Source organism: Lynx canadensis, chromosome E2, assembly GCF_007474595.2.
Source record: "Lynx canadensis isolate LIC74 chromosome E2, mLynCan4.pri.v2, whole genome shotgun sequence".
NCBI lineage: Eukaryota > Metazoa > Chordata > Mammalia > Carnivora > Felidae > Lynx > Lynx canadensis.
In genome coordinates, this window is record NC_044317.1 from 58,720,019 (window position 1) to 58,746,179 (window position 26,161).

The window sequence follows — 26,161 nt, forward strand, 5'->3', positions numbered from 1 at the left end:
ATCCTGTGTTGAATCTCACTGTTCTGTAAGGTGCTTACTGCCACTGAGCTTTGTTCTTTATTTTAATGCCTCCGTTTTCCTCCTCATATAAATAATAATTGTTCGTTTGTGAAAGTTTCCAAACCCAAGATAAGCAAATAGAAAATGCGAAACAGACAAATAAAATATCAAACAGGGAAAAAAATGGTCACAGTGGAATATCATTTCAATCTATTACAGATACATGAGTTTTAGAATTTTGTAAAGTTAAGGGGTGCCTGGGTGGTTCCGTTGGTTAAGCGTCCGACTTCGGCTCAGGTCATGATCTCACGGTTTGTAGGTTTGAACTCCAAATTAGGCTCTGTGCTGACAGCTCGGATTCTGTGTCTCCCTCTCTGCCCCTCCCCTGCTCACGTTCTGTCTCTCTCTCTCTGTCTCTCAAAAATAAATGTTAAAAAAATTTAAATATCTTTTGGGGTGCCTGGTGGCTCAGTTGGCTAAGCATCTGACTCTTGATTTCCACTCAGGTCATGATCTCACGGTTCATGAGATCGAGCCCCGCCTCGGGGCTCAGTGTGAGCCTTCTTGGGATTCTCTCTCTTTGTCTCTCTCTACCCCTCCTCCCCTCAAAATAAGTAAGAACAAAAAACTTTAAATATCTTTTATTGGAGCAATATTTATGGCAAAAAAGAATCAAAGGAATGTTCTCATTGACCTAACAAGGCATTCCAGATAGTTTCTAGTTTGTTTAATGAACCTCTAAAAATAAATTTCTGCAAACATAGAGAAAAACATGTCTGAGGAAATGATTCTGTTCACTGACGAGGCTTTACAGAATGCTCTGAGTAGGCTTTATTTATTTTCTTTATCTGAATATAAGACATTTTATCACTTTAGGTATCAAAAGGGCTTACAACTAAATAAGTTTGTTACATGGGGGTAGGACATAGTTTCTCATTTCTCACCCACACCCTTAATAGGTGTGGTCTGAGTAATATAACCTCTGCCTGGGTGGGAAATTCCAACTTCTGCTCAGATGAAATAAAAATAAACCAAATCAGAGAGGCATGGTGGGTGTGCCCAAGGGGTGAGGAGGGTAGGAGAGAGTGTCCAGTGGAGGGCCAGGGGTTTGTGCATTTCCCACCAGAAGGGGGCGTCCTTTGTAACCTTTGGAGGCCCAAAGACAGAAGCAGCCAACAGGAGAGGTGAATCTGGAACCCAACAATGGCTTTGCCTTTTAACTTCTGCAGAGTTCTAGAAAGGATGGCTTGAGGTAGCTAGAGGGAGAGAGTTTACTCACTCATCGAGCTGTTATTGGCAGAGCTTTGAGTATCTGCTTTGACTATCTGCTTTGACTATCTACACACTTATTTAAAAATGCTTTTTTTTTTTTTTTTTTTTTGAGAGACACTGCAAATGGAGGAGGGGCAGAGAGAGACGGAGACACAGAATCTGAAGTAGGCTCCAGGCTCTGGGCTGTCAGCACAGAGCCCAATGGGGGGCTCGAACCCACGAACCGTGAGAGCATGACCTGAGCCAAAGTCAGACACTTAACCGACTGAGACACCCAGGTGCCCCTCTAAATTTTTTTTTAATGTTTATTTTTCGAGAGGGGGAGAGAGAGAGAGAGAGAGAGAGAGAGCACGAGCAGGGGAGGGGCAGAGAGAGAGGGAGACACAGAATCTGAGGCAGGCTCCAGGCGCGGAGCTGTCAGCACAGAGCCCAATGGGGGACTCGAACCCACAAACCATGAGATCATGACCTGAAAAGTTGGACACTTAACCTACTGAGCCACCCAGGCGCCCCGGAACACTTTTGTTACAAGTCAACTCTCCCCTGTAGGAGGGCTGGTAGACTTGATTTTCAGTACCCAGACTGGAGTCATGTGTTTACATAAAATAAAGCATAGTCTGATACTCCAAGCATGGTTGGCCAACACCCTCTATGAAAGTCCAGATAGAAGATGTCTTTGGGGGCGCCTGGGTGGCTCAGTCGGTTGACCGACTGAGAAGGACAAACACTGCATGATTCCACTTGAATGGGGTATCTAAAAGAGACCCAAGGAAGCAGAGTAGTTTGGTGGTTTCTGAGGGTTGGGGGAAGGGCAAGGATGGCGTTACTGTTCCGGGGATATGAACTTCTGGTTATGCAGGATGAGTGAGTTCTAGGGCTATGCTGTGCAACGTTGTGTCTACAGTTAACAACACTGTATTGTGCACTGAAGACTTTGTTAAAGGTACAGGTGTCATCTTAAGTGTTCTTATCACAGTAATAAAAAGAAAGACATTCCTAAGATCTAACTTCTGCCTTTTCCATCCCTGGCGAGTTATTCGAGAATACTCATCGGTTTCCTCATCTATAGATGCTCCCCATTGTAGGTGCTGTTGTGGAAGTTTAAGAACTTGCACAAGATGATGGGACAGCAGAAGTCAGATATTCAGATCAGGAGAGAGTGGCTCCTGTGGGAGAAGATTGCCCACAAAAGCCCGGCGGTTATATCATACAGGGGGATGTAATTAGTAGTGTCATCAGAAAATCCATCAGTCAGCAGCCGTCAGCAATGCCTGAAGGAAGATTGCTCACACCTGAGGTGGAGAGAACACGCCTAAATGGTTTCCCATCACCTCCAGAGTGTAGGCGATCAAGAGTCATGCCAGCCAATGGGGAAGGAGAGATTTTATGGCCAATCAAAGTTCAGGCACAGACTTTTAGTGTGGCTTCCACAGCTGTTCTTTGATGGAGACCAGCCAGGAGGACCAGGGGCCAGATTGGGTGAGGACGTCTTCTCCTTGATCTTTCTTTTTTCCTTTGTTTCTCCCTTTCAGCACTTAGTGTAGATCTGGTATGCATAAAGAGCCAGGTAGGGGGTACCAGAAATGCTCAAGCCCTGCCCCCTAGTTTTGGCAAGGATGAACCAATGTGACAAGCATTTTAGGTCACAGACAGGTTGTCTATCCCCCTCAACTCTAGGTGACAGAATGGGGCTCTTCAGGCTGACCCGGGGCCCCCTGTATTTCTAAAATGTAACCGGGGACATGGAGAATTGGAGAACCTCATGTATCAGATAACTAAGGAGAAAGGGTGAAAACACCAGAGACCTATTTCTCAGACTCGGTTGGTCTGTCGGTTCTGACTTGTGAGATGCACATGACCTGGGGAGAGATATGAAAAACAGAATTTTAGCAAGGGGGATTTATGAAAGAGGGAGGAAACTCTGGGTGCCCCAGAGTTTATTTTATTTTATGTTTTTAATTTATTTTGAGAAAGAGAAAGCGAGCAGGGGTGGGGCAGAGAGCGGGAGAGAGAATCCCAAGCAGACTCTTGGGAGTCAGTGCAGAGCCTGACTCATCGCTTGATCTCAGGAACTGTGAGATCATGACCTGAGCCGAAATCAAGAGTCTGACATAGTCGTATGCTTAACCCACTGAGCCACCCAGGTGCGCCAGCAGGATTAGCAATAATTTTAAGCCACTCTCAACTGCAGATTTATCTCTGTAATCACATCATTCTCCCTCAGGTACTACTTATTCCTTGTTTTTGAAGAATTTTTTTCTCTCTGGAGATTTCCAAGTTCACAACCCCAGGGCAAGATGGCTGAATCCTTTTTTTCGGACTTTGGCTTATTGTGGTACCTGGAGGAGCTCAGAAAGGAAGAGTTCTGGAAATTTAAGGAACTCCTCAAGCAAGAACCTCTGCAACTTGAGCTCAAGCCAATCCCATGGACCGAGTTAAAGAAGGCTTCAAGAGAAGATGTAGCAAAGCTGTTGGGCAAACACTACCCAGGAAAGCAGGCATGGGAGCTGACACTGAACCTGTTTCTACAGATTGAGCGGCGTGACCTCTGGACAAAGGCTCAGGAAGAGATCAGAAGTAAGTGTAAGAGGATGAAGGGGGCAGGGACCCGTGGAAGAAGCTTGGTTCACTGGAACCTTGTGAGAATGAAGGGGATAGTATTAAATTAGTGGCTACTCTCCATCAGTTGAGAATGCATTGTGGGTCAAGGGAGCCTTGGGGGTCATGGAATTGTAAGGCAACTCTGGCCATGCATGGGCCAGTGATGGCCTGTGGGCGGGTAGTGTCCTGCTCATCTAAGGGGTGTCTCCCCATTTTCCTGTCAGGAGCTGAGCCCGTGCTCTTACGAGGGATGCTCCGAGTGTTCATCACCAGGTGTGCTGAGATAGAGTTGCATTATGGTAGTTGACTGTCCTTTTGAGTAGACCCGCTCCAGGGATGAGGCAGAATCCTAACATTAGGAAATAATCAGAGATAGCTTATGTCCCCAGCACTACTGTAAGTGCTACTGATGCCTAATATCTTTTTATTCCCACCACTATCCTGAGGTTTACAAATGGAAAAACCATGGTCCCAACAGCATTTCCTCATGTTGGATGACTTTTTCAGCAGGGACAGGTCTGACTTGACATCAGTTATTTTTTTTAAATTCTTTTTTATTTTTATTTGTTAACATTTATTCATTTTTGAGAGACAGGGAGAGACTTGAGAGACAGGGCGTGAGCAGGGGAGGGGCAGACAGAGAGGGAGACACAGAATCCGAAGCAGGCTCCAGGCTCTGAGCTGTCAGCACAGAGCCCGACGTGGGGCTTGAACTCATGAACCTCGAGATCATGACCTGAGCCAAAGTTGGACGCTTAACCGACTGAGCCACCCATGTGCCCCCAAATCAGTTATTTTTTTAAAAAAATATAATTTGTCAAGTTGGTTTCCATACAACACTCAGTGCTCATCCCAACAGGTGCCCTCCTCAATGCCCTTCACCCACTTTCCCCTCTTCCCCACCAGCCCCCCCCCCATCCACCCTCAGTTTGTTCTCTGTCTTTAAGAGTCTCTTATGGTTTGTCTCCCTCCCTCTCTGTAACTTTTTTTCCCCCTTTTCCTCCCCCATGGTCTTCTGTTAAGTTTCTCAAGATCCACATATGAATGAAAATATGTGATATCTGTCTTTCTCTGACTTATTTCACTTAGCATAATACCCTTCAGTTCCATCCATGTTGCTGCAAATGGCCAGATTTCATTCTTTCTCATTGCCAAGTAGTATTCCATTGTATATATAAATCACATCTTTATCCATTCATCAGTTGATGGACATTTAGGCTCTTTCCATAATTTATCTATAAAGAACTCACCAAACTCCACGCCTGAAAAGCAAATAATCCAGTGAAGAAATGGGCAGAAGACATGAACAGACACTTTTCCAAATCAGTTATTTTTTGACCCATTGATGGCTCATTTACACCCTCTGCTGGAAGGATACTCTTTAAAAAAAAAAAAAGAGAGAGACAAAATGTCAGACATTTTTAAAAAAAAGTATTTCTTTAAAAAAATTTTTTTTTCAACGTTTATTTATTTTTGGGACAGAGAGAGACAGAGCATGAACGGGGGAGGGGCAGAGAGAGAGGGAGACACAGAATCGGAAACAGGCTCCAGGCTCCGAGCCATCAGCCCAGAGCCTGACGCGGGGCTCGAACTCCCGGACCGCGAGATCGTGACCTGGCTGAAGTCGGACGCTTAACCGACTGCGCCACCCAGGCGCCCCAGTATTTCTTTTTTTAAAAAAGTTTATTTATTTATTTTGAGAGAGACTGAGACAGCACGTGCGAAGAAGGGGCAGAGGGAGAGAGAGAATCCCAAGCAGGTTTCGCACCATCAGTGCAGGGCCCCTCGTGGGACTTGAACTCACAAACCATGAAATCATGACCTGAACCAAAACCAAGAATCAGTCGCTTAACTGAGCCACCCAGGTGCCTCCAGACAAGTAATTTTTTTTTTCATTTTTAAGAAATTTATTTTTTTGGGGCACACACACACACACACACACACACACATATACACACACCACATTTTCTTTATCCATGCATCCACTGATGGACATTTGGGCTCTTTCCATACTTTGGCTATTGCCGGAAAAGTCATTGTTTTAAAATTTACCTTTGATACAGTAACTCAAAGTTGCAGGATGCTTTGCCCAATTTTACATGTTATTCTCTCATTGATTTTTATCTACTTGTGGGAGTAGACTTCCTATTCTGGTAAGTAAGCCAAATTCAGATGGATTATAATAGTCCTAAAGTCTCATGATGCAAAGTAGTTGAACCAAGGCATGTCTGCTGGGTTGCGGACCCATCACGCAGTGGCTGGACTGTCAATTGCCACGGCAATTCCTAGGCAGCAAGCTGCTGTTGGGCCAGCGTGCCACATGTCCATAAATGTGGTCCGTGAGGACAGAATGAGCCCAGATGGATTTAGAAGTTTCATTGCTCCCTGAATAACAGGAAATGAGATTTAGGTTCACATTAGTTCTTGTCCTTTGAGTCTCCCTGGGGGTGCGGAGGGAGGGTTTGGAGGTGGGCTCAGATAGATCTGAGACATAGTTGAGGAGCCTGGAGTGTCAGACATCCCGACCTTACCTAACACCCGTTGACAGCCCTGCCCTCTGCCCTCCAGGGACTGACACTAGCTTTATTACCCTGGCAAGTCTCCAGGGAGCGAGAGACATGTCTAAATTTCTCCAGAGGGGAAAGAAACATCCGTTTTTATTGTGAAAACATTTTTAATTATTACTTTTTAAAGTTTGTTTATTTTGAGAGAGAGAGAGAGAGAGAGAGAGCGCAAGCAGAGGGGGAGCAGAGAGGGGAGTGGGTGGAGAGAGAGAATCCCAAGCAGATTCCGCAATGTCAGTGCAGAGCCTGATATGGGGCTTGAACTCACTAACTGTGAGATCATGACCTGAGCCGAAATCAAGAGTCATATCCCTTCTTTTTTCTTTTCGTGCAAAAAGGTGATTTTATTAAAGCACGGGGACAGGACCCATGGGCAGGAAGAGATGCACTATAAGTGTGTGGGGGAGCACTGTTGATGGAGTCCAGGGAGATAAAGTCTAGGGGGAGTTTCCAAAGAGACTTTCACATGCTACAGACTTACTGGAGGCCTAGCTGTTGTCAAGCTAAGGTTGTTTTTCTCTCTAGCAAGGCATTAACATTGAGACAGTAGGGAGTTCCTGGACTTTAGGCTATGATGGGATTGCCTTTTTCTGGTAAACTGGTGGAGACTTGTTATCAGTTTCACCATTTGTTTTTTGTCCTTTCTTGTTTTTGGGTAGCTGGGAGTGTCCAAGGAATATCACATATGTCCCACCTGGGGGAGGGCAGTGCTATCTTGTGTTTTCCCTCAGCCTGCTTTACACTCTCTCGACCTTTAAATCTTTAAGGTTGTTGAAGGTAGAAGCTCTCATCTTCCATAGCTTCTTCCTGCTGAGTAGGGGCATAGAAAGAGTCAGATCCTTAACCGACTGAGCTACCCACATGCCTTGAAACACCTGATTTTAGAAACAAATCTTCCTTGGGGCGCCTGGGTGGCGCAGTCGGTTGGGCGTCCGACTTCAGCCAGGTCACGATCTCGCGGTCCGGGAGTTCGAGCCCCGCGTCAGGCTCTGGGCTGATGGCTCGGAGCCTGGAGCCTGTTTCCGATTCTGTGTCTCCCTCTCTCTCTGCCCCTCCCCCGTTCATGCTCTGTCTCTCTCTGTCCCAAAAATAAATAAACGTTGAAAAAAAAAATTAAAAAAAAAAAAAAAAAAAAAAAAAAAAAGAAACAAATCTTCCTTTGCCCCAGAGAGAGGAAGGGCCGTCGCTACATTCCAAGAATGTTATCTAGTCCTACATCCTTGGACAAAACCATCAGTGCCCTTTGCTTGGAAAACATGCAGAAGAACCTCCCCTACTGTGGTGTAGATTTCTCCGATGCAGGCTATGGTCCTTGACCACATTTGTCATTTTATTTAACCTCCTGTAATGTGTTGCCTTGAACATGGAAGGTACATCGTAAGGGTGGGTTGGAAGAATGATGATTCAGGGGTGCGTTTCTGAAATTAACCTGCAGTCAGCATGGCAGAACAGAAATAGCTTAGACCTTATGGTTTCAAATCAGACAGATGTGCAACAGGCACCTGACCCTAATAGTTATTCACTAGCGCAAATTAATCAAGAGACACATTCTGCCTCTCTGATTTTTTTGGGTAAAGTGGGAGTAGAACAAATCTCGATGGGTTGTTGACATGAAAGACATAGTAACCATAGTAACATTCTCAGCCCTGGTTCCTGGCAGACACTCAGTAAATGATAGTGGTTATGGGATTCTTCACTGGGGAGATTTTGAATGTGACTCTGAAGCATTCACACAATATATTGCCTTGTAGCTCTGAGATAGACTTCTGGTTTGGGCTAGGTGCTTACATGGACATGATTTGAGATAGCTTATGGTCCTAATAAAAACTAAGTTAATTAGCCTGGCCATCCATGGACATATCGTAGTCTTCATACAGGTGCTCAAGTAAATCTCTAGGGATCATTCTGGGTGTCAAAGAATGAGTGCACTTTTTACAAAATTTTTTTTAACTATGTGGTATTCTACCCCTGTCTACTCAGATAAACCAAACCCATACAGAAATCACATGAGAGAAAAATTCCGTCTCATATGGGAGAAAGAAACCTGCCTTCCAGTTCCCAGTGATTTCTATAAAGAAACCACAAAGAATGAGTATGAAACCCTGAAGGCTGCATATCCTGCCAGCCAGGCTGGAGAGCCCACACCCACGGTGGTCTTGCAAGGTCCAGAAGGGATTGGCAAAACCACCCTTTTGAGGAAAGCCGTACTGGAATGGGCAGAGGGCAACCTTTGGAAGGACAGATTCGCATTTATCTTCTTCCTCAATGGCTGTGAAATGAACGCCATTGCAGAGACCAGCTTAGTGGAGCTCATCTCCAGGGACTGGCCTCAGTCTTCAGAGCCGGTCGAGGACATTTTTTCCCAGCCAGAGAGAATCCTGTTCATCATGGACGGCTTTGAGGAACTCAAGTTTGATTTGGAGATTACGACTCAGCTGTGCGATGACCAGAAGCAGCGGAAACCAATGCAGATTATCGTGAGGAGTTTGCTGCAGAGAAAAATGCTTCCAAAGTCTTCTCTGCTGGTCGCATTGGGAACAGTGGGCATGAGAAGATATTATTTCCTGTTGCAGCATCCAAAATACATAGTCCTCCCAGGATTCTCTCATCATGAAAGGAAGCTGTATTTCTACCATTTCTTCCGCGAGAGGAGCAAAGCCATGAAAGCCTTCAGTTTCGTGAGGGACAACGTCCCGCTCTGTATGTTCTGCCATAATCCTCTTGTATGCTGGCTGGTCTGTACTTGTATGAAATGGCAGCTGGAGAAAGGAAAAGACCTTGAGGTTGCGTCCGAAAGCACGACTTCTTTGTATGCATCCTTTTTAATTAACGTATTCAAGTCAAGAAATGAAAACTGTCCCCCCAAGCAGAGCAGAGCCCGACTGAAAGGCCTGTGTACCTTGGCTGCAGAGGGAATATGGACGCGCACATTTGTGTTTCGCCACGGGGACCTCAGGAGGAGTGGGGTATCTGAGTCCGATACCTTGATGTGGGTGGGCATGAGACTCCTTCTCAGGAATGGCGACTGTTTTACCTTCATGCATTTGTGCATCCAAGAGTTTTGTGCCGCCATGTTCTATCTGCTCAGACAACCCGAGGACAATCCTGACCCGGCCATTGGAAGTGTGACCCAGCTTGTAACAGCAGGTGTGAGTCGGGTCCAGAGCCACTTGTCCCAGATGATAACATTCTTGTTTGGAGTTTCAACTGGAAAAATAACCAACATGCTGGAGACGTCCTTTGGTTTTCTCCTGTCCAAAGAGATAAGGCAGGAAATAACCCAATGCCTTAAAAGTTTAAGTCAGTGTGACACCAATCAGGTTGTGGTGAATTTCCAGGAATTGTTCGGCGGTTTGTTTGAGACCCATGAGAAAGAATTTGTAAGGCAAGTGATGGATTTCTTCGAGGAAGTTGATATTTACATTGGTAACATTGAAGAATTGGTAATATCAGCATTCTGTATGAAACATTGCCAAAATTTGCAGAAACTTCACCTGTCTATAGAAAACGTCTTTTCAGATGACTCTGGATCCATCACAAAGTGAGTCCCTCTGTTAATCACCCCTGTCCCCACCCTACACACACCATACTTGTATCTTGTTTTAGTTCCCAATGGGTCCTCCATGGATGTTTACATTGAAAAAACATGGCTTTTGCAATCAGAGACTTTTCACGGTCGCATTTTTGGTTTTTAGTTTTTAAATTGAGGTATAATTGACATATAACATTATATTAGTGTCAAGTGAACAACTTCATGATTCAGTATTTTTTTATTTTTATTTTTTTTAAAGTTTATTTACTTACTGAGAGAGAGGGGAGGGTGAGAGAGAATCCCAAGCAGGCTCGCACTGTCAGCACAGAGACCAACACGGGGCTCAAACGCATGAACTGCAACATCGTGACCAGAGCCTGAATCAAGAGTCAGATGCTTAACCAACTGAGCCACCCAGGCACCCCATAATTCAGTATTTTTTTAAAAAACATTTTAAATGTTTATTTATTTTTGAGAGAGAGAGAGCACAAGCAGGGGAGGGGCAGAGAAAGAGGGTGACAGATACCCAAAACAGGCTCTGCACTGACAGCAGATAGTCTGACACAGGGCTCGAACTACAAACCACAAGATCATGACCTGAGCTGAAGTCAGAGGCTTAGCCCACTGAGCCATCAGGCGCCCCTCAGTAATTTTTTATGTTGCAAAATGATCACCTCAATATGTCTAGTTAACAGCTGTCACCACACATAGAAAAATTTTTCTTGTGATGAGAACTTTAAAATTTTTTAATTTCTTATTTTTTAAACAATAAATAAAAAATATTTATCTATTTTTGAGAGAGAGAGAGAGAGAGAGCAAGAGTGAGAGCAGGGGAGGGACAGAGAGAGAGGGAGACACAGAATCTGAAGAAGGCTCCAGGCTCCAAGCTGTCAGCACAGAGCCTGATGTGGGGCTTGAACCTGTGAACTCTGAGATCATAACCTGAGCTGAAGTTGGATGCTTAACTGACTGAGCCACCTAGGCACAACTTATTCTTATTTTTATTTTTTAAAGTTTATTTATTTTTGAGAGAGAGAGAGAGAGAGAGGAGAGAGAGAGAATCCCAAGCAGCTTCTGCACTGTCAACACAAAGCCTGATGTGGGGCTTGGACTCCCCAACCTCGAGATCATGATCTGAGCTGAAACTAAGAGACGCTTAACCTACTGTGCCACCCAGGTGCCCTGAGAACTACTTTTTAAAAGTGAACTCTACACCTCACATGGGGCTCAAACTCAGTCCCAAGGTCAAGAGTTGCACACTCTATGGAATGAGCCAGCCAGGCGCCGCATGATGAGAACTTTTAAGATCTGCTCTCTTAGCAACTTCCAAAAATGTAATACAGTATTATTAAGTGTAGTCACACCCATGCTGTACATTACATCTCCATGACTTTATTTTGTACCTATATGTTCATATTTTTGGATGTAGTTTCCTGTTTTACTGATGGATCACCAAATCTCAACCTTCATTCATACAACAGTCAGGTATTGTTGCCTAAAACTGAAAGAAAAGGAGGCTGAATAAGACTGAATAGCTTGTCTAGGGTCACTTAGCTAAGTGGTTCAAATGGGGTTTGATTCCCATTGCTCTGACCTCAGGGTCCTTTCCTTAGCCACTTGACCTGTTAGCTCAGCCAACCTGTCCTTCCCTCTCCTTGTTCAGGCCCAGGTGTCTTTTGGGGAGCTTTGGAGGCTCTGGGGATGGTGTTCTGCCTGTTTTGAGAATGTGTTCAGTTGCACTGAGCCACTGGAGAGTCATGGTCTTTGTTCTCCCACAGTGACGAGGAGAAGCTCTCCTTCTGGAAGGACCTTTGTTCTGTGTTCACGGCCAACAAGAACTTTCAGATGTTAGATCTGGACAATTGTATGTTTGACGAGCCCTCCCTGGAAATTCTCTGGAAAGCCCTGGCTCATCCTGTTTGTAAACTCCAAAAGTTCGGGTAGGTTGGATGTTGACCTGTAAACAACTGAGTTTTGTCCTTTCTACTCTGGATTTTTTGGGAAATACCAATGCACAGAGCTGCAATCCAATGGCTCAAGAAAAATTTGGGGAGCACTTTCCTTGATAGCAATATTTTATTGACAAGAAGCAACTGTGAGCAAACTGGGGGACTTTAGGATTGAACATGGTCAACAGGGTAGGTCCCCAGCCACTATAGGTCAGTTTCTATGCACAAATGGGGAAGTGCTTTGTTTTCTGGGGTGGGTGGCCACCATTGGTTCCCCCTTCTTTTTTTAATGTTTATTTACTTTCGACAGAGAGAGAGAGAGAGAGAGAGAGAGAGAGAGAGAGACCGTGAGTGAGTGGAGGGCGCAGAGAGAGAGAGGGAGACACAGAATTAATTACAAGTAGGCTCCAGGCTCTGAGCTGTCAGCACAGAGCCCGATGTGGGGCTTGAACTCATGGACAGCAAGATCATGACCTGAGCTGAAGTCAGACACTTAACCGATTGAGCCACCCAGGTGCCCTAAAACCTTAGTTTTTAAACAAATGGATCCTTTCCTTGGGAAACATGGTTCTTCTTGGAGAGTTAACTCAAATACGTGCATCCCCGTTGTATGTCAAGCTCCGGCCTGGACCTGTGGGTGCAAAGATGCACAAGCATCATGTCCCCATCCTGACGGTGCTTAGAATTTAATATGGGATGAGTTTGGTTCACTCCCTTCCAGTATGGACGGTGGTGTGTGGGCATGCAGGGACTAGCAAGAAAGGAGAGAACCGAGCAGCTGAGCCTCTGTGTTTGTCTGCTGTCTGAAAACCCCGGGTAGAGAGAATTTATAGGTGGCAGTAACGGGATACCTACAAACAGTGTTGTGAGCCTAAGCATGGTAGACAGGTGGGAGGAATTGTGTAAGACGTATCTTCCTTTGTGCTTGGACTCTGCTGCATGAGTTTCCACCTTTTTTCTAGGTATAATTTTGCATCTTATGTTGGAAATGGCCCAGACTTCTTTGAGGCCATTCTTCACAACCCTTATCTGAAATGCCTGAACCTGCACGGCACTAGACTCTCTCTTGTGAACGTCAGGCAGCTGTGTGAGACGCTGAAACACCCCGTGTGCATCGTGGAACAGCTGATGTGAGTCTTGGCTTGTCCGCACTCAGTGATGTTTCTTGTCCAGCATGGAATTTTCCGTGGAATGTGCCCATTTCTTTCATGCATCAGTCTTTTGTCTCTTACATGGTAAATTTTCCATCTCAGCCACTCCAGACCTCAGAAGAGCGATCTTCAGACCTCTCAGAAGGCTTGTTACAGCTTTCCCTCCTTTGGTAGTCACTTGGATTACTTCTCGTGGACACCTTACCTTCCTCTTCTTGGTTCTGTCCTCAACCACCTGTGCCAAAACCAAAACTCCATTTCTTCCCCCTGAAGATATTCATAGACACTTAAAATGAGAAATCATATCAATGACCACAAGTGTACTTATGTGAATCTGGTAGGTGACAACATGGAAGCCAGAGGGAAAGCGATTTGCCTCATATCATTTCTTCCTCTTGAAAATTATCTGGGATGCCCCTACCTACCATAGTTGGGTGGTTTCTAGACAGGATCAATCCATTTTTTTAGCAGAAAGAAAAAGGGGGGTGTAATCGAGAACCAACTCATTAAACCCACCTGGAGAATATGCTCTTCTCTCCCCTGCTTCAGAGTCTCTTCTTTGCTGGAAAAGTTGCAAATGTAATTGACAGATTCACATACACTTGGTTAACTGTAACTTGGTTGAGATCCATCAGGAGAGAGAGGTGCATTCCGTGCATGAGTTGTTTGAACACACAGGCTTTCTGTAGATCCTTTTCCTCATTTGAACTCTTTCCATATCATGACTTTTTTTTTTTTTCTACTCTAGCTCTCTCTAGTGATGGGGAACTTAGAAAATTCCTGAGTATTTTGCTCCATTTCATGTTAGGCCATTTGCACAGGGTTTTAATATTCCACATTAGCATAAGAATTGGGGAACAGATCTAGGAAACCAGGGGTCATTTGTAGACATTTACTGAGGGAAACTTTGCCTCTTTGGGGCAGACCAATTGTAATCTTGACTTCAGTTTGGTATTAGGGGTGGGAGGTCCCCCAAATCAGGTTCTCCCCAGACCATTAGTTCTCAACAGAGGGCAGTTTTTTCTCTTAGGAAATGTCAGCATCTGGACATTTTTAATGGTCATCATTGCCTTGGAAGGATGCTATAGGCATGTAGTGGGTGGAGGTCAGGGGTGCTACTCTTAGCATCCAATAACATCCAGGACAGGTCCCACAACAAAGAATTTTCCAGTTCAAAATGTCAATAGTGCTGAGATTGAGAAAGCTGCTCTAACCTATGATATGTCCTATTTTTTAATTAAATTTTTTTTTCAACGTTTATTTATTTTTGGGACAGAGAGAGACAGAGCATGAACGGGGGAGGGGCAGAGAGAGAGGGAGACACAGAATCGGAAACAGGCTCCAGGCTCTGAGCCATCAGCCCAGAGCCCGACGCGGGGCTCGAACTCACGGACCGCGAGATCATGACCTGGCTGAAGTCGGACGCTTAACCGACTGCGCCACCCAGGCGCCCCTGATATGTCCTATTTTTTAAAAAATATTTTTTATTTTTAAGTCATCTCTACACCTACCAGGGGGTTTGAATTCACAACCCTGAGATCAACAATTGCATTCTCCACCAATTGAGCCAACCAGGTGCCCCCAAAAGATGCTCTTTTCAGCTGCATTAAGGCTCAGACCAGGGCTTCTCAACCTTAGAACTATTGACGGATAATCAGATTTATTGAGCTCCAGATCATTCTTTGCTGTGGGGGGAGGGGCTGTCCACAGCAATGTAGGATGTTGAACAGTATCCCTGGCCTCCATCTACTAGATGCTAGTAGCACCCCTCTCCCTAGTTGTGACAACCAACAATTTCTCCAGACACTGACAAATGTCCCCCTGGGGTAAAAAATCATCCCCCTGTTGAGAACCACTGGCTCTGATTTTTTTTTTTTAATTTACATCCAAATTAGTTAGCATATAGTACAACAATGATTTCAGGAGTAGATTCCTTAATGCCCCTTATCCATTTAGCCCATCCTCCCTCCCACAACCCCTCAGTAACCCTCTGTTTGTTCTCCATATTTGAGAGTCTCTTCTGTTTTGTCCCCCTCCCTCTTTGAGTATTATTTTTGCTTTCCTTCCCTTATGTTCATCTGTTCTGTGTCTTAAAGTCCTCATATGAGTGAATTCATATGATGTTTGTCTTTCTCTGACTGACTAATTTTGCTTAGCATAATACCCTCCAGTTCCGTCCATGTAGTTGCAAATGGCAAGATTTCACTCTTATTGATTGCTGAGTAATACTCCATTGTATATATATACCACATCTTCTTTATCCATTCATCCATTGATGGACATTTGGACTCTTTCCATACTTTGGCTATTGTTGATGGTGTTGATAAAAACATTGGGGTGCGTGTGTCCCTCTGAAACAACATTCCTGTATCCCTTGGGTAAATACCTAGTAGTGCAATTGCTGGGTCATAGGGTAGTTCTATTTTTAATTTTTTTGAGGAACCTCCATTCTGTTTTTCAGAGTGGCTGCACCCGTTTGCATTCCCTTGCATTCTCTTGGAAAAGAGATCCTCTTTCTCTGCATCCTCGCCAATATCTGTTGTTGCCTGAGTTGTTCATGTTAGCCATTCTGACAGGTGTGAGGTGGTATCTCAATGCGATTTTGATTTGTATTTCCCTGATGATGAGTGATGTTGAGCAGTTTTTCATGTGTCGGTTGCCCATCTGGATGTCTTCTTTGGAGAAGTGTCTATTCATGTCTTTTGTCCATTTCTTCACTGGATTATTTGTTTTTTGGGTGTTGAGTTTGATAAATTCTTTATAGATTTTGGATGCTAACCCTTTATATGATATGTCATTTGCAAATATCTTCTCCCATTCCATTGGTTGCCTTTTAGTTTTGCTGATTGTTTCCAGATTTTTTCCTAACTTCAGTGGAAAGCAATAGGGATAAATAAATAGAGTCATGTAATTACATTTGTGCTTTTATTTTTATTTTATTTAAAAAAATTAAAAAAAATTTTTTTTCAATGTTTTTTATTTATTTTTGGGACAGAGAGAGACAGAGCATGAACGGGGGAGGGGCAGAGAGAGAGGGAGACACAGAATCGGAAACAGGCTCCAGGCTCTGAGCCATCAGCCCAGAGCCCCACGTGGGGCTCGAACTCACGGACCGCAAGATCATGACCTGGCTGAAGTCGGATGCTTAACCGACTGCGCCACCCAGGCGCCCCCAAAATTTTTAAATACTTCTTTATTTTTGAGAGAGAGACACACAGAATTTGATTGGGGAGGGGCAGAGAGAGAGGGAGACACAGAATCTGAAGCAGCCTGCAGACTCTGAGCTGTCAGCACAGGGCCCCACGTGGGGCTCGAACTCACGAACAGTGAGATCATGACCTCAGTCAAAGTCGGATGCTTAACCGACTGAGCCAAGCAGGGGTCCTGCCACATTTGTGCTTTTCAAGTCTGGAATGTAGATGGTGGATTTGCTGGTGTAAGCCTGGAAGCTGGGATATGGTCCGTGGCCGCTCAAAGCCTGTGGTCACATCCTGCAACATGTGTCTCACATGCAGGTTGGGGAGGTGTGACATCACAGCAAAAGCTTGCAACGATATTGCCTCGGTCCTGGTCTGCAACAAGAAGCTGAAGCTTCTCTCCCTGGTGGAAAACCCTCTGAGGAATGAAGGCATGCTGATGCTGTGTGATGCCCTGAAGCACCCAGACTGTGCCCTGGAGACACTGCTGTGAGTCCATCTGGGGAAAGTGGGCTCTGGGGAGACTGTGGACATGTACCTGTGGACCCATCAATAGTGGAGGCAATCAACTGCTCACTGAGGGAGACTGCAGAACACAGAGTCTATAGTCAGACCTGCCTCTCCATGCCTCAGTTGCCCTGTCAGTAAAATGGAGCTAGTACAACACCTCCTCCATAGCGGCACCATGAGGTTGAATTCGAGAGTTGGAGACCCACCCTTAGGTACCTCGTGTCTACTTGAGAGCCCAGTAAATCCTGGTTATTGTGAACAAGGACCATGCCTTAGATACAATTGGTGCTGGGGAGAGGGAGCGTGTAAGCATCTAAGACAAGGCATTCATTCGGTCCGTTTTAGGAGCAAGGTTTGCACGTTCTAGGTTATTACTGGGGCCCTCCAGAGCTGCCATTTCTCTCATGCTGCAAATATGCACAGTGGAGTGCTTCCTCTGTGGTGGGCAGTTGGCCAGGGCAGCGGTAGAGTGGGACCCCTGTTTGCCCAGTGAGGCCACATGGGAAACTTAGTGTTAAATCAGGTGGAATGTCATGGTGCTTCCACGTGGGGGCAGGTGCAAGAACGCCAAATCCGTGGGTGTGCATGAGCAACCCAGAAATAGCTGTGTTGTGTGTGCACACACATGCATGTATGTGTGCACATAGGCCTGTGCATCACACACTCACACACACACACATACACAGTGGCATCTAAGACAGGAAAGGGAAAGAATACTACCACTGAGATGACATTCTAGACTGTCTAGGAAAATCAACAGTGAAATATGTTCCAGGAACATTAAACACTAAAACCAAACCATGAAAGAAAGAAAGAACCCCCCCCCAACTTTGATCTATAAAGATTAGAATGAAAAACCATCGGGAGTACGAAAGAAATGACATATTGGAAAGTGGAAAGATTTGGCTTTGTAATAAGTGGCTGATGTTATACAATGAATAGAATTAACATGTACTTGATGACCAGCAATTAAAATGGGCTGTATTTTTCTTTCTTAAGAAAAACTTTTTTTTTTAAATTTTTTTTTCAACGTTTATTTATTTTTGGGACAGAGAGAGACAGAGCATGAACGGGGGAGGGGCAGAGAGAGAGGGAGACACAGAATCGGAAACAGGCTCCAGGCTCCGAGCCATCAGCCCAGAGCCCGACGCGGGGCTCGAACTCACGGACCGCGAGATCGTGACCTGGCTGAAGTCGGACGCTTAACCGACTGCGCCACCCAGGCACCCCTCATTTTTTTTTTTTTTAATTTTTTTTTCAACGTTTATTTATTTTTGGGACAGAGAGAGACAGAGCATGAACGGGGGAGGGGCAGAGAGAGAGGGAGACACAGAATCGGAAACAGGCTCCAGGCTCCGAGCCATCAGCCCAGAGCCCGACGCGGGGCTCGAACTCACCGACCGCGAGATCGTGACCTGGCTGAAGTCGGACGCTTAACCGACTGCGCCACCCAGGCGCCCCAAGAAAAACTTTTTTTAATGTTTATTTATTCTCGAGAGAGAGACAGAGACAGAGTGTGAGTGGGGGAGGGGCAGAGAGAGAGGGAGACAGAATATGAAGTAGGCTCCAGGCCCTGAGCTATCAGCGCAGAGCCCAGTGCAGGGCTTGAACTCACAAACTGTGAAGTCATGACCTGAGCCGAAGTCCGATGCTTAACAGACTGAGCCACCCAGGTGCCTCTCAAATGGGCTGTAGTTTTCTAAAGGGTTCTTCAAGATCCATCACTTAACACGGGTTTTTTGTTTATTTGTTTGTTTTTACACCATAATCAGTATTCCTTAAAAATAGGTGGAATTTGGGCCATCTGGGTGGCTCATTTGATTGAGCATCTGACTTTTGATCTCAGCTCTGGTCTTGATCTCAGGGTTGTGAGTTCAGGCCCTGTGCTGGGCTCCATGCTGAGCGTGAAGCCTATTTAAGAAAGAAAAAGTGGAAGTTAAGAAACAAAGCAAACAAACAAATGAATGAAAAAAGAGAGAAGATGCCAGACTCTTAAAAAAATATTTGTTTATTTTTGAGAAAGAGTGAGAGCATGCACACAAGTGAGTAGAGAAGGGGCAGAGAGAGAGGGAGACACAGAACCCGAAGCAGGCTCCAGGCTCCGAGCTGTTAGCACAGAGCCTGACGGAGCGCTTGAACTCACAAACCATGAATTTATGACCTGAGCCAAGGTTGGATGCTTAACTGAGCCACCCAGGTGCCCCCAGATTCTTAAATACTGAGAACAAATTGGTAGTTGCCAGAAGGGAGGTAGATGGCGGGATGGGTGAAATAACGAATTATGTGATGGGGATGAAGAATACATTTACCGTGATGCTCACTGAGTAATTAATATACAGAATTGTTGAATCATTTTATCGTACATCTGAGGCTATTATAACCCTGTAGGTTAATTATACTTCAATAAAAAAAACTTTTTTAATGAAAGACTGCTGAACATGTACAAATGTCACCAGTAATTTTAAAAGTAAAAATGTTCAACAAAATAATGCTCTTTATAACAAATGCTCAAAAATTTAAAATATATTCCACTTGGCCAGGATTCTGCCAAATGGACAAATTTATACAATGATTGGGAGTATTAATTTGTTGAGGTTTTTTGCAAAGTATGTTAGCAAATAAAGTGAAATGAAAAGTCTTAATAGTAAGCCTTAAAAAAGCATTAAAAAAAATTTGAGGCAAGGTAGTAATTCAATATAACTTAAAATGGCAGAAAGTATAAAGAATACAAGTGGAGATATTTAGGAAATATATACAGTAGTGAAGCCACTGGAGATTATCTTATGCAACCATGAACGTATTAATGAATTTTCAAAATACGTATCAGTGAAGTTTCAAAATTCAGAATACTTATTTCATTGAAAAAAGTATGAAGTACGTGCCATTGGCTGATCTTAAACACGAGAAGATGGGAAGAAAAATCCATCATAGATGAGCAGTGTTTGTTTATCAGAGACTTGTGCTTGCTTCCTGCCAGAGGTCATGCTCAGGGGTCCCCTGAAGCCCAGGCAAACAACCAGAGTGAGTGAGGGGCTGGGTGGAGGTGCTGGTGAGTTGGACAGTGCCTGCCCCTGCCACATGGGAGTTTCTGTTCCCCGCCGTGTGTCTTTTGCTGCGTGACCACCTGCCATGGAGTTTCAGGTAGCTGGCTTGTCTGTGGGAGGTAGAGGTAGGAAATTCCCTGTGAAATCTCTTGGTTCTTACATGTTGACCGCTAATTAAAAACAAAACAAAACATGTCAAACATAATAGCAACTAAATTCACTACATCCAGGGGTAACATTCACTCGTGAGCTGCTGGTGTCTTACGCTTCCCGCTGCTTTCCAAATTTCCAACAGTGGGCATAACCAGAGAAATCATGTTAAATACGATGTCATCCAGCACATTCCACCACATGATAAGCACAACAAGTCCCTAGAAGGGATGACTTTGGCTGAGGTCACCTAGCCGGTGGTGACCTGACTTGAAGCTGGAATCTGAGATTCTGTTGTCCAGTTTGGGACGCCCTATTCCAGATCCCACATTCTTGCTTCTGTGTTTGTGCAGCTGTCGGGTGTTCTAATTCTCTTACTTTTCTCAAGTGACTCTGGAGTATGAGGAATAACTTGCATGTGGCTTCATGAAAAGGTTACCAGTTGGAGCCTGAGCGGGTTGACAAGTTGAATGTGTGTGTGTGTGTGTGTGTGTGTGTGTGTGTCTTTGCAGGCTGATGTGCTGTGGCCTCACCTCTGTGGCCTGCGACTACCTCTCCCAAGCCCTTGTGTGCAACACATCCCTGTCCGTGCTCGATCTGGAGTCAAATCTCCTGGAAGATAGTGGAGTGGCATCTCTTTGTGAGGCACTTAAGCATCCAAATTGCAACATCGAGCAGCTGTGGTAGGTCTGGCTATGATTCGCATGAATGTCAGAGTATCCTTTTTGGATATCAGCACCCTGAAAAGGAAACAGGAAGGGGGAACATCACGGGGTCTGCTGAAAAAAGCAAGGCCCTGCCTGATACTTGCAGGGGTGTCCAGTGGTACTCACGTGTGTCTTGACCAAAGAGCTTGACAGGTCTTGGGTAGGACACACTTCTCTGGAGTTGGGTCTCTGGCCTCAGGAAGGCCAGAAATGGAATCCCCTATGCCTTAGGCTAGCCAATGAACATGTGAGGATGCCTCACCTCTCCTCCAGTGTGACATGAGGATAATTATGTTTCCCATGTCAAAGAATTGAGGTGACCAGCGGGAATAGTGCACATAAAGAACTATTACCAATGACTTACCCAAAATAAACAATTGATAAATGATGGCAGGCATAGCATTATTGCTTCTACTGGGCACTGGAAACTCTTCTGGGTGGATAAGATGATGAATTAGTTAACGAAACACTCTAATATCTCTGTTTCCATGGAAGTCAATTTTATGGGGTCTCTCTCTCTCTCACACACACACACACATGCACACACATGAGTGTGGGCTGCAAGTATGTGTGTATATATCATGGTTTATCAATCTTAGCACTATGACATTTGACCTGCATCATTCTTTATTGTGGGGACCAGCTGTCCTGTAGGATCTTTTATAGGATGTTTAGCACCATCTCTGGCTTCTACCCACTAGATGCTGTTATACCCTCTTTCCCAGTATGGCAGACCAACATTGTTTGTGGACATTGCCCAAAGTCCCCTGGGGCAGGAGGGAGGGACAAAAATCATCCCTGCTTGAGAACCACAGAAACACATACACACATATATCAGACAGATACATACATACACACACACATATATAACATATGTATGTCTAGGTATGTCCATACATGTGTATGTGTCCATACAGACTTATGAATATGTGCATACATTATATAAGACTTATGAATATATGTATACATATGTTGTGGGTGATAAATACTGTGGAGAGCTTGGAGGTAGGACAGAGACTGGGGACATGATGCTATATAAAATAGTGAGAAAGGTCCTCACCAAAGGTGATGTTAGCGCAGGGAGTTGAAGGCAGTGAGGGAGTAACCCCACTGATACTTGGGTTGGAGCATTCAACCAGCAAGAACAGGTACAGAGGCCCTGGGAGAGCAGAGACAGGCAGCAGAATCACAGCCCAGCATGTTGGGCAGGAAGGCGGAGGAAACATCACCATCGTCATCTCAGAAATACTCGGGGACATCTTCCTTCATATGCATAATTGAAAATAAGCTAAGCTGTGCAAGATGGGACCTCATGATTGTATCTCTTGGTGTGTATTTTCTCCCCAGGTTGTCGGATTGTTACCTTACTCCTCTTTGTTGCAAGCACCTCTCTGCTGTTCTTGTTTGCAATGAAAAACTAAAGACCCTGAAACTAGGGAGCAATGACATACAAGATGCTGGCGTCAAGGAATTATGTGAAGCTCTGAAACATCCGAACTGTAAAGTAGAGACTCTTGGGTGAGCGTCACTGATTATCTTTATGAGAAGTCTTGCCCATTTCAAGAATAAGAAAGGCTGGAGGATTAGTGGCACTTAAGGGAAGCAGGTTTAAAACCATATGTGTCTGGGGCGCCTGGGTGGCGCAGTCGGTTAAGCGTCCGACTTCAGCCGGGTCACGATCTCGCGGTCGGTGAGTTCGAGCCCCGCGTCGGGCTCTGGGCTGATGGCTCAGAGCCTGGAGCCTGTTTCCGATTCTGTGTCTCCCTCCCTCCCTCTTTGTCTCTCTCTCTCTCTCTGCTACTCCCCCACTTGTGTGCATGCACACACTCTTTCTCTCTCAAAAATAAACATTTTTGGGGCGCTGGGTGGCTCAGTCAGTTGAACATTCGACTTCAGCTCAGGTCATGATCTCACAGTTCGTGAGTTTGAGCCCTGTGTCAGGCTCTGTGCTGACAGCTCGGAGCCTGAAGCCTGCTTCGTACTCTCTCACTCTCTCTCTCACTCTCTCTCTCTCTCTCTCTCTCTGCCCCTCACCTGCTTGATCTCTCTCTCTCTCAAAAATAAACTTAAAAAGGGGCGCCTGGGTGGCTTGGTCGGTGAAGTGTCCGACTTCTGCTCAGGTCACGATCTCACGGTCTGTGAGTTCAAGCCTCACATCGGGCTCTGTGCTGACAGCTCAGAGCCTGGAGCCTGTTTCCGATTCTGTGTCTCCCTCTCTCTCTGCCCCTCGCCCGTTCATGCTCTGCCTCTCTCTGTCCCAAAAATAAATAAACGTTGAAAAAAAAATTTATAAAACCATGTGTGTCTGGAATGATCTGATTAGCAAAATGCCATACTGTGAAGCCAGGGCTTACTCAACTTTGGCTCCATTGACATTTGGGACTGAGTAGTTCTTTGCTGTGGTGGGGAAGGGGCTGTCCTGTTCACTGTATGATGTTCAGCTGTATCCCTGGCCTCTTTCTACCTGAGAGATGCCAGCAGAACTGTCCAGGTGTGTCAGATGTCTTCACATGTTGCCACATGTCCCCCAGGGGACACAATGGCCCTGGTTGAGAACCAGTGGTCTAGACTCTAAAGTTTCCTGCTCAGAGGCGTGGAATTGGCATCTCACAGTGGTGTGCCTTCTGGCCTGCCAAAGCTGCTGTGTTTCCCTGTTGCAGGCTGGAAATATGTCACCTCACCACTGCCTGTTGTGAGGCCCTGGCCTCGGCCCTCACTGGCTGCAAATCACTGAGGAACCTGAACCTGGACTGGATTAGCTTGGACCATGATGGGGCAGTGGTGCTTTGTGAAGCCATGTGCCACCTGGACTGCACCCTGCAGCGGCTTGGGTGAGTGGACGCCATTTCCCTTGTGGGTGAGACACCTCAGAGTGAGTGAGGTTAGTCTACGGTAGGTTTTTCTCACTCTTGGTGTGACTGACATTTGGGTTGGAGGGTTCTTTGCTATGGGGGTATCCTGTGCATTGCAGGATGTTAAGCAGTGTCTCTGGCCTCTTCCTGCCCATTACGTGCCCGTAGCACCTTTCTCTGGTCATGATGATAAAAAGTGGAAACGTTGAGGTTGCTGAGAGCCAAGATTTTAATTGTTCTCACCACAAAAAAGGAAATTATAATAATGTGACATGATGGATGTTGCTAACGCTAAGTTGGCAATATATAGATGTATCAAACCAACGTTGTACATTTTAAGCTTATCCAATGTTATGTATCCATCGTATCTCAATAAAATAATAATAATTTGAAAATTAATAATTAATGAAAAAAGAATAGCTATGACATCCGTTCCCTGAAGTAAAACACAAATGTCTCCTGACCTTGTCACATGTCCTCTGAGAGGCAAAATTGCCCAGGTAAGACTGCCACCTTCCTATAAACACCATCTCCTGCCTTGTATTGCCCGTAAAGATGTAACCTCATCGTGGACATGACAGATGGGTCTATAAAGGGCTGAGCAGTTTTGACCCAGAAGCACTTTCCTAGAAGAGTAGCAGTCAGTGTTATTCTGAACATGATATTTGCATGTACAGTGTATGTATTTGGCATCTGTAGAATGAATATTTGGGTGCCATCCATATGCCAGGCCCCTGGATGATATGCTGATGAGGAACAGAATGATTCGCAACCCCGTTCTGCACATGCCTACCCTTTCTCCACTCATTCACAATGATTTTCCCAGTCACTTCTAGGAAAGAATGGATTGGGAAGCAGCACTGGGATGTAGAGAGGCAAACGATGATGCATGAAGTCAAGAAAATGTGGTTTCCATTTTCCCAGGCTGGACAAATCTGCGTTTGATGAGGAGACTCAGATGCTACTGACCGCTGTGGAAGAGAAAAATCCCCACCTGACCATTTCCCACCAACTTTGGGTCAACGAAGAGTACAGGGTCAGGGGTGTGCTCTCTTGATGGGGAACACCTCAAGTAAATGTCTCACAAAGGCTTCTCCTTAGTCACAGTGGGTGTTCTCATCCTGACATACCCTCTCCTATAAAGTGTAATTGATGGCTATGGGGGCTGTGATTTCAGACCTGTCCCTTTACAGCGTCCTAGCGATGTGGCAGTGGAATGTGACTCAGTTTATAAGTGCCAACTGTGCCTAAGTCCCCACCCCCATCTTTAAAATCCCCACCCTCCCTTGCAGTATTTAGAGGAATACATTAAATGGATAAACACTTTGGAAAGCATGACTTTATTATCTTAGTGGGTGTCTTGGGATGGAGGTAGGTGCTTGGATTTGAAGGAACCGTAATCCTCTGACAATTTTGACTTAGAAGTGATGGTAGAATGTGTCTATAGATTTTAGGTTTTATTTGCTGTCCCTACATCCAGCATCCACCCAAACTTTCCATTTTTAGTTTGTACAAATTGAGATTTGATCAGTTTTGTGGTCAAATAATAAAAATACATTTCCAAATCTCGACTTATCTTTTATTTTTATTTTTTCAAATATTTCTTTATTTTTTGGGAGAGTGCAAGCAGGGGAAGGGCAGAGAGAGGGGAACAGAGGATCTGAAGCGGGCTCTGTGCTGACAGGTTGACAACAGCAAGCCTGATGTGGGGCTTGAACTCATGAACTGTGAGATCATGACCTGAGTTGAGGTTGGATGCTCAACTGACTGAGCCACTCAGGTGCCCCTCTACATATCCTTTAGAATATGCTACTCCAACAGCTTTTTAAAAAAAATTCAGTATTCTTCAGGCGCCTGGGTGACTCAGTTTGTTAATCTGACTCTTGATTTTAGCTCAGGTCATGATCTCACGGTTCATGAGATCTAGCCCTGTGTCAGGCTCTGCACTGACAGTGTGGAACCTGATTGGGATTCTCTCTCTCCCTCTCTCTCTCTGACCCTCTCCCTCCCTCTCAAAGTAAATAATAAACATAAAAGAAAATTCAGTATTCTTTTTTTCACTTGCATCTACAGACTTTAATTCAATGTTTTCTTTTTCAAATATACATAAATACATTGCTTAATTAAATATGGCCTGGTTTTCTGTTGCCTCTACCATAAATTATTCATGCCTTATTGACCCTATATAGAACTCAATTTTGGTTGAATATTAAAAATTTATTTATTTTTAATTTTTTTCAAATTTATTAAAAATTTTTTTTCATTTATTTATTTTTGAGAGAGTGAGACAGAGCACAAGCAAGGGAGGGGCAGAGAGAGAAGGAGACACAGAATCTGAAGCAGGCTTCAGGCTCTGAGCAAGTGTTCAGCACAGAGCCCGACATGGGGCCTGAACCCACAAACTGCAAGATCATGACCTGAGCTGAAGTCGGTCACTTAACTGAGCCACACAGGTGCCCCTAAAATTTATTTATTATTTAATTTACATCCAAGTTAGTTTGTATATGGTGCAACAATGATTTCAGGAGTAGATGCCACTTACCCATTTAGCCCATCCCCCCTCCCACAAACTTTTAGCAAACTATTTTTCAGAGCAGTTTTAGGTGCACAGCAAAATCAAGAGGAAGGTACA

At 44.8% G+C, this 26,161-nt stretch overlaps 1 protein-coding gene across 1 annotated transcript; it reads left to right on the forward strand.

Moving 5' to 3' along the window:
- Positions 1 to 3,508: 3,508 nt before the first annotated feature.
- NLRP9 (NLR family pyrin domain containing 9) lies at positions 3,509 to 25,034 on the forward strand. Its single transcript, XM_030298705.1, has 9 exons — positions 3,509 to 3,849; positions 8,418 to 9,978; positions 11,748 to 11,909; positions 12,881 to 13,048; positions 16,585 to 16,755; positions 20,483 to 20,653; positions 22,025 to 22,195; positions 23,338 to 23,508; positions 24,454 to 25,034. The coding sequence occupies exons 1-9, from the start codon at positions 3,570 to 3,572 to the stop codon at positions 24,584 to 24,586; spliced, it is 2,988 nt and encodes a 995-aa protein (XP_030154565.1). The 5' UTR covers positions 3,509 to 3,569; the 3' UTR covers positions 24,587 to 25,034.
- The last annotated feature ends 1,127 nt before the right edge of the window (positions 25,035 to 26,161 follow it).